We start from the raw sequence: 9,492 nt of genomic DNA, 5'->3' as shown, positions 1-9,492 counted from the left end.
ATTTGGAGAACTAACTTGTTCTAATTCAATTTTAATACATGTACTTTTGAAAAAAACAAACAGATTATTATTATTATTATTATTATAGGGTAGCCAACAATATTGTACCTCATATATATTACTCTTCCTTTGTGTTTTATCTATTGTTTAATTACCTCAAATAATATTGTGTATTTTTCAACTATATTTTATAAATTAGTTGGTCACAAGTGGCACATATATAGACTTGTCTGGCAATATGTGTGCATATATTTTTCTTTTCCTTCAACTTGTATATGGAGATCGACGTTTAAATCCGAGTAAAATTTAAAAAGAACAAAGAAAGAAATGGACATAAATAGGCATATGTAAATGTAGGGGTATGCACGGTACAATAGATACTAAAAAATTTATGTCACGATTTTGATATTATGATATTTGGCATGCATTTAATTAACAAAAATAATATTTGTTATTTTCTAATAAAATTATCAAAATGTTGAATATAAGTGAATTATATGGTAATATATACAATTTACAATATTTTATCATTGTACAAGTAAATATATAAAGTTACAGTTCTCCATTATATGTGTATATGTAAGTTGAAGTTGAATAAATTATGATTATTAATTTATCATATTGCAAAATATTAAGCAAACCACAAAATACAAGCGAACTATACCCTTCGGAGTGATAGTGACTCGGTCGTTCGGGCTTGGAACTTTCATGTTGGAGGTCTCGAGTTCGAAACTCCTTGCTTGCAAAACCTAGGGGCTTGTCTTCTGAGTCAAGCTCGTCTGCCTAGTGCAGGTTACCTCTCCTGTATGATTTGCAAGGTGTATTGCATAGGAACAAAAGTTTTACCACTTGCACACCCAAAAAGTAGCGACTGTGAATTTTCCTTGTCATTAAAAAAAGTTTTGAAAAATACAACCGAAACCACACCATATACAAACTATGATCTAGTATTTTGAAAAATCAAAATTTTCAATATCGTACTGTTACCCTCCCTTGCACTTTGTTTGGATCATTGTTACCCGTTGTTTCATAACATATTATACTCTATTGTACTGTATTATATGATGAAGACAATATTTGGCTAGATTGTATCGTTTGTTGTTGTTTAATAACATTTAATTTGTTTGGTTTGATTGTATCAAAATATTGTAATTTATAAATTTACAAAAATATCTTTAATTATTCTAGGGTAGGAGGTTTGACTAGATTTAAATAATTAAAGTAACGAGTAAAATAGTATTTTGAAATATTATGTAAAGATATAATTGAAAGACGAAATTAAGTAACAATGGAAATACACCAAATTAGTTATTCCATAAAATAGGGATTTTCTTTGTTACGTAACAACGCAATTTAGCAATACAATAGAATATCAAAACAAACATTGCAAATATAATAACGATACAATACAATACAATGGGGTAACAATGATCTAAACATAGTGTTAGTGGTCACGTGTTTGCTTCGTATGTACAATATGATGTATTTATTGATAATACTATTTATTGATAATACTTAGCTTTCGAAGCTCAATATAGTTAAACTTACTTACAACGACATCAATTGTTCAAATACTAAAAACACATAGTATAACATGACATGAAAAATTGATTTTAAAAAAAAGTTGACCAGTATAGTGAAATATAATTTATTTTGATAAAGAGAAAATGGTCAAATACCCCCTCAATGTATACCCCCGATTTCCAACTACACACTTAAACTTCACGGATGTCCTATCACCCCCTGAACTGTTCAAAAATGAAATAATTATTCCCTTAAAAAGCCATAACCAGATATATGGTGGCATGTGAGTTTCACACATTTGACACGTGGAAAGTCATCATATATAATTTCTTTTCATTTTTTATATTCCTTTACTCTTTTTTTTTATTATTTTCACCCATCCCTTCCATCACCAAAGCACTTTCACCATTTTCAACATTACTAAAACATCATAAGTTCATCAAAATTGGATCTTTGAAGAAGATGGCTGAATAATGAACTGAATCTTTGAAGAAGATAGGTGAATGATGATATCGGGATATTTGAACATTGCTTTGAAAATCTAAAAAACAAATTAAAAAAGTGAAGGAATAGGGGAGAGAGGATGAACGGGGCAGATTATTATTGCCATTAATGAAGGTCATCAAACTCTCGAGGAATATGAGGAGTCTTTGATGTCTTCCACATCATCATCGATAATTTCGAAGAGGAAAAACCTGATTCACCGACGATTGATGATTTAATGAGATTGATAGCGACAATTTGTGAGGTATAGTTGATTAACTGAGATTTGAGATTGATAATTAAAGGATCTATTAGGGGGAATGAATTTAAATTAAACCCAGATCACCTAGATAATAGTTCTTAAAAGGCAAGAAAGAAGAAAAATGGAGTGCCCCATTTTGCAATTTCTAGTGTTGCCTCCCAAATGAGGTGAAGATACGAACATAAATCGATCAATGAATTTGGAAGGAATGTTTCAAGAATCCTTGAATTCCAAAGAGATTAAGTACTTAATTTTTCTCAAATCAAATCTAAAGTAGTTTGAGGTGATATGAATATGTAAATTATCTACAATTGATTTAGGTTGATTGATTTTGCAAGAGTTTTACATGAGTTCAAAATTTTGTTTAAAATTAAATGACAAATTCATTGGAGATGGTGCTGACAACAATGGCTTAGAGATGGTGAAAGATGAAGATATTTGATTTATATTGATATGGAGAAGAAAGAAAACAAATAAGAACAAGAAATCATTTAAAATAAATATATTTACTAAAAAGATATATTTAAAACGAAATTTTAATATTGTTCAGGGAGGTAATAATTTCAGTTTTATAAAATTCAGGAGGTGATACCCCGTAAAGTATCAGTGTGTAGTTGGAAATCTGATTATAGATTTTTTGGGAGCGGCTTTTGGCCATTTTCTCTTTTGGTAAATAAACCTTTTATCATCAAACTTGGAAGAATTCATCTTAACAAAAACAAAATGTAGAACACATAAGCTTCAAATGCTGACTCCGTCTCTGTATATAATATCTCCACAATAATGAGCTTGACAAGCTCCAGGATACCATCAAATCCATATAGCTGCAGAATAAGAACACTCAAATAATAGATGGAAAGTTGTTGCATCCGTGTTGGATCCGATGCGCACTTGTTGATATTTTTGAAGAGTCCAACCACATAGCTTGAAATGATTCTGTGGATTGTAAGGCAGACATCTAAAAACTTGGTGACAAACTAGTCATATTAGTGATAACAACTAACTAACTAAGGTCGAAAAAAAGTCGAGGTGATCTATTGATTCCTAAAAGAAAGCTGATTCTGGAGATAGTGTGATGAAAGAGTTCATGGACTACCAGAACTAAGATTGTGGACTGTGCTAATAAGGAAAATGCAGAAATCAAGACTATATATATTGATTGAGGTTGACTTCTTTTACCACATTTTGTGTTACTCATAAATGTATCAGACAACACTTAATCATAAGAGCACTTCTGATAAGCAGAGAGATAGTCTAGAGAAATTGCATGCAAAATATTTTAGATGCCTAAAGGCCGAATACAAGAGAATATGAGGGAGGCGAGGGTATTAAAATCTCGCTATATACGTGGAGTGTGGTTCTCAATGACATTTCCTCTATATTCGTTTTCTGTAGTCAATCCAATTAGCAGAAAAGTTAGATTGGTTGGAGATCAGAAGTCATCAATATCCTTTTAAATAGTTCCATGATTGTAGTATACAGTAGAAAGTCATATTGAAGGACACCAAAACAAACAAGATAAATAAGGCAAAGCAAACTAAGTAAAAGCTTCACGTACCTCAAAGGTATCATCTTATCATTCTGATGTTGGAGTACATCTTTACATGTCCAAACAAGACTTCCGTCTTCCATTATAAGATGTTCATCCATATCTGCTAAAGACAGAACAAAACCTGTAAAAAGGAGGAGATTGTTAGAGCATGGCACTATCGTTCACAATGGCGGTAATAGGAAAAAAGATCTTCTGGAATTTAGGTTTTTAGATCTTGTTGGGGGATTTTTATGTCAGTGTAAAAGGTAGAGAATCTGATTTTTAAATTTTTGTTTTTTGATAAAGGTTTAGTTAAGAGAACTTGACTTATTGAGTATAGGATGCAGATATGTCTAGATGGACCGGAAGGGGTAGTGAAGATTCACATAGCCGACCCCGACTAGGTTGTGATTAAGACTTAGTTATATTTTTTTCCATTCATTGTCAAACGAACAGAAGAAAAAAAAATCAAACTTCACAAGAAATAATCAGAACTACCAAATAGAAGAGAGATGTATCAAAGACAACTCCTTTTGTTTTACAAGTCTATCAAAGGTGATGCTTGTGATGCTTTTTTTGGCATTTTCTGATATATATCCTCTAATAATTCAGCAATAATATTGCTTTAGGCCAACTATGTAAAAATGGACCAGCATGCAGTACAAGTTTGTTTTAATTCATCAATCTTAATCATCACATAAATAAAAAAACGACTACGGGCATAGTGTAATATGCTATTATTGTTGTCCTTGACGTCCAATATCAAAGATCAATTCAATGATTAAAGTAGAAACATTTGATGACCATATCTAACCATTCAGTGCAATCTGTAAAAAAGTTCTCATAAATACACACAAATTCCTGAAAATTGAAGACAAGTCTTTTAGTAGAAATAGTAATTGGTCACTGAGCAAAGAAACAAAGCTGCACTATCAATTTAGCTCCCAATTAGGCACATGTCACTGGTTCGAACCTTGCAACAGATAAACCTTGGTATCTAAATGGAGAAAGGGTAGATGAGCAGACCCATTATCCACCGAGTGTTGAGCCTTGCACCACTGCTCCTCGTTGATTTCTCAGTTATACGAAAATAGTACAATCGATTTGTATAGCAATATTTCTGATGTGTTTATTTAGTATCAAAAGGCAATGTTAAATATCAGAGAGAGAGAGAAGTGGCATCAATACAACAATTATAAGCAATCGATAAAAGGCATGAGATAATAGATTGTTGCGCTCACACTTGAAAGACTTTGGTACCATATGTGCCGTGCAGATCACCTTGTTTCTTCTTTTCTACTGTTCTTTTCTTCTCCTTCTTCCACTTCGGGTTATAAGTAGCCCAGATAGGTTTATGCTGTAGTACAGAATCACTTGTACCATCACTCTCATCCATCCATTACTAGAAAAAGAAATAACAGATTTAGAACAAGCAGGCAAGGGGTAGAAGGTATATGCATGTGCAATGGATAAATATTGACCACGTTACAACCTGCTACAAACATTCACCAATGCCATCACAAAGGAAGTTGTGCGAAACAACTTTAATCCGCTTACTGATACAACAAGACAGCATTGCAAATAAAGTAGAAAGCTCAGAAATATTCTATTGTATGTTGTCAATCTCGGTACGTCTTTGTCTGTACAGATGATTAGCCCTTGTTTCATCACCCCTCTCCAAGTGTCTTGCGATTAATTTCTTATAAACATGAATGCTTGGTCTCAAGGATTGACCAATCATTAAAGACAGAAATTCGTCCGCTTCTTTCAATCTCCCGCATTCACACAAAGCAATAATTAAATAATCAAAAATAGAAGTATTAGGAGAGATCGACCTATATTGCATTTCATAATAAAGCTTAAGTGCTCCCTCAACGTCACCGACGTTGGCATAACCAACAATGAGGTAACTATAGATGCTTTGATCTGGAATGAAACCCTTATCCATCAGAGTAGTCAATAGCTTATTAGCACACTTTGCACTTCCATTTTCAGAAAGCTTGGCAACAAGCGCATTAAAAGATAAACAACTAGGAAGGAGCCCATTTCCTATCATTTTATCACAAATTTTCAAGCTTTCTTCTAATCTTCCCACTTCTGAACAAACCTTAATCAGGTGATTAAATGTTTCACTAAATGGTTTCATATTCAAACACTCCATTTCGTCCATCAACTTAATCGCTTCATCTATCCGCTTCTCCTCACAATATGCCCCAATGAATGAATCGTACACCAGTGCATTCCCTTCAAAACCCCGCCTAAGCATTTCATCATAAACCCCCCAAGCAGACTCCAGATCTCTCATCTTCACCTTTGCAAGAACGATCAACGAACAAGAAATTGTATCAAGTATCATATTCTTTTGCAACATTCTCCTCATCAACCTTAACCCGTCTTCAATTCTACCTTCCTCAATCATCCCATATATCAAACACGTATTCACAACAACCCCAGGTCGACATCTTTTTCCATGACTTTTCTCCAAAACATCCAAAAATCTCTGTAACCTCCCTTGTTTGCACAAAGCACTAATCATAATTCTAGTTGTCATTTCATTCGGGTATATCCTTTTTTCAATCATATACTCATAGATACCCCAAACCATCGAAGTCTTTTCTGACTTTTGCACGACATGTAGCAGAGTATTATAACTAATTAAACTAAGCATAAATCCATTTCCATCCAACAATTTACAAACATCCAGACCCTTATCTATCATTCTCAACTTAGCACAACATTGCACAAACAAATCAAACACAAACGAACACGAATCAGCTAATTTATAACTTCCAATTAAACAAGCAAGAACACTAAACACATGTCCATCAACCCCTGATTCTTTCCTCAAAACAGATTCAATCAACGCATTGGCATGTCTAACAAGCTTAGATTTCGCAAGAATATGAATTATAATGCAATAAATGAAAACCCCATGTCGAGAATTAAAACTTTTTGCTGACCAATGGAAGAAACTGAGGGCATTTTTGGCATCATGAGGTTCTTTGAGCTGTAAGAGCACTTCTTGAACAATTGGGTCAGTAAAGTGAAAAGATTGAAACTTTTTTGTTAAGACTTGCCAATTTTCTCCTCTGCGTAGTGAATTACACATAGAAGTGATGATGGAGTTGTTCGAATTGGGGGAATTTTGAAGAGCTTGGAGTGAATGAGTTGAATATGGATTTTGGTGGAATTGAGTGTAGAAATGGGAAGTTTTTGTGAGTAAATTGGAAGCTAAAGGAGAGATTATACGAGGTGATAGGTTCATTTTTTTCCCATTTGAAGCTCAAAGAGGTAGTTTCATCTTCATGGCTGATTGAAGAGGATGACAGCAGAGCTTCATTTACGCAGATGGAAGAAAGGGGATTTATATCAAGAATGGGGGCGGTGATGCAGAGTGGCGCTGCGGATGGGAGGGTAGGTAGGGCGGCGGCGTCGCGGTGGAGGCGGCGAGTTGGGGAGGAAGAGCTGAACTGTTTGGATGAATTGGCTTAACATTGGCTTAACTCAGGATTTCGAAGATAAAAAAAATAGTTTTTTGGCTTAACTCATCATCTACGACCACTTAAAGTTGTCCACATATTTCACTTTAAACACCTCAACATATCCATTTTCCTATTAGACACTTCAACCTTACAAAATAAGTACCTATCAAGCATTTTTCTGACACCTAATTAAAAAATGAAGTGCATGCAACACACACAGTTGATGTGGCAAAATAACAAATTAAATTACAATATGTGACATTTTAATTTAATTATCTTAAATAAATGAAATTAAAATACCAAAAAATCTAAATCTAAAAAAAAAAGTATCAACCAGAAAAAAAAAAATCCACCTCACCCCCACCCACCCCAAACCTCCCCTTCTTTTCTTTCCCTTAAAAGATAACCCTTTCCACCATTGTTGTTGTTCATCTAAAAAAAAAGTGGAGATTTTAACATATACTAACTAAGAATTTTTTATTTTTGTTTCTCTTTATCCCGTCTTTTTGTTCCTATTTGGAATTGATATTGTTATTTTTTTATAAAAATACGTTATAATTAATTTTGTTTTCGAATTTTGTTCTACTTTGTTGTGAAAGAAGAAGGGGTTTTGTATGCGTCTCCATTTTTTCTGGTAAGGAGATGTGGATGATGGCCTTCGTTTTTCCCAGAAAAAAAATATGGATGGTGGTATCCATTTTTTCCGGCAAAAAAGATGTCAAGATATAATTTTAAATCTGAAAAATTAAAATAATGACAAGAAGAAATATGATAAAACAAACATATTAAGGCTTGAAATGTAAGGAATAAAGTGATGTTTGGATTTATTATTGCCTTGGAATTCTTATGATAATGGTGGATTGTTATGAAGAAATAGAAGCAGGGGTGGTATTATTTTGAAAAGAAGGATTTGAAAAGATTGTTATTTTTTTAAAAAAAATAATGAGAAAAAAAGTTTGAAAATTTCTGATTAAATGATTCACGCGCTTATTAAGGCGTGAATCTCACTTTTTTGTCACATGTACACAACGTGTTTAAATGGTTCAAATTCAGAACAGTCCAGGTGTTCAATAGGTATAAGTCCTAGTTAAAGTGTTTAAGTGAAATATGTAGACAACTTTAAGGGGCCGTCTATGACTTAAGCCTAGTTTTTTTGTGTAATTTTTTATTGCGTATTTTATAGTATTGAGTAAAAGAATAAAAAAATTTGAAAATATTTATTTTAAGTTAATTTTTTTAAAAAAAATAAGTCAAATATTATATTCCCTCTCTATGGCATATTTTTCTTTTTATTCCTCGTCTTTGTATGCATATTTTTTTTTGTATGCACTTTTTTTTACGTCAGCATATTTTTTTATCAATATTTTATAACATAAAACAAAATATATAATCATCACTTTATAAAATTCACCTTAAAATTTTGACAATCACATTCTAACCGCAAAGTACCTAGATGAGAGCTTCAATTTCATCCATTTCGCTCCAATATGATGTGCAACATCATCTCAAGTCTCAATGCCTCATTGAATTATGGAACAAAGGTACTTTCAGCTTCCTTTCTTGAGTATGAATAATGTTTTGAACTTGCATTCCTGAAAGTCCCACTTAGTCTGTAACTTTTCGATTATTAAACTTCAATATCTCGTTAACCCTATCACATATCTTATCAATCAATACTGTATCATACGTGAATAACATACACCAACACACTTCTTATCAAATATGTCACATCAAACACTTGTATAAATAGGAACAAACTAAAGATTGATTCAAATTGCAATCTCATCACGATGAGAAAATGATGTGATTCATCTTTCACTATCTTAACTCAGATCTTTGTCGTCATCACTCATATCCATGTATTGGTAATTGAGCTGTCAAGATAGGCTGGCCCAATCCAATCCTAATGGGCTAGAGAATTAAATGGGTTGGGACGACTGACCCTTTTAATTAAAGGGTCAATAATATAGCGGTCCAACCTAACCCTAAGCGGGTCACGGGTTGACCATTCAACCAAAAAATAATTAATATTACTCTCTTAGAAGGAGTATCTAAGAGTATCGAATGTTGACGTCCATGAATACGACATCAATACATACAAATTTTCCTTTCGTTTATGAATTACATATTTCAGCGAATACTTACAAGAATACATTTATAAATCTCACACTTCGGTGAATGCTTACCAAAATACATAATAATCAACATAA

At 32.9% G+C, this 9,492-nt stretch overlaps 1 protein-coding gene across 5 annotated transcripts; it reads right to left on the bottom strand.

Annotated features, from left to right (window-relative positions):
* Nucleotides 1–2,759: 2,759 nt before the first annotated feature.
* LOC101260731 (uncharacterized) lies at nt 2,760–7,600 on the bottom strand. Of its 5 annotated transcripts, none has more exons than XR_002027752.3 (4): nt 5,293–7,600; nt 5,042–5,202; nt 3,828–3,942; nt 2,760–3,205 (listed from the first exon to the last, which is right to left on the bottom strand). XR_002027752.3 is itself a non-coding variant. In XM_069298173.1 (4 exons), the coding sequence occupies exons 2-4, from the start codon at nt 5,194–5,196 to the stop codon at nt 3,080–3,082; spliced, it is 399 nt and encodes a 132-aa protein (XP_069154274.1). In that variant the 5' UTR covers nt 5,197–5,202; nt 5,293–7,306; the 3' UTR covers nt 2,760–3,079. The 5 variants fall into 5 exon arrangements, 3 of the variants coding, with proteins under 3 accessions (XP_069154274.1, XP_069154273.1, XP_019069367.1); XM_069298173.1 differs by having other exon boundaries at nt 2,760–3,227; nt 5,061–5,202; nt 5,293–7,306; XM_069298172.1 differs by having other exon boundaries at nt 5,061–5,202; nt 5,293–7,306.
* Nucleotides 7,601–9,492: the final 1,892 nt, after the last annotated feature.

The sequence above is a fragment of the Solanum lycopersicum genome, chromosome 5 (genome assembly GCF_036512215.1).
Source record: "Solanum lycopersicum chromosome 5, SLM_r2.1".
NCBI classification, from domain to species: Eukaryota; Viridiplantae; Streptophyta; class Magnoliopsida; order Solanales; family Solanaceae; genus Solanum; species Solanum lycopersicum.
Note: the sequence above shows the minus strand (reverse complement) of the source record. Positions and strands in the feature narration are given on the sequence as shown.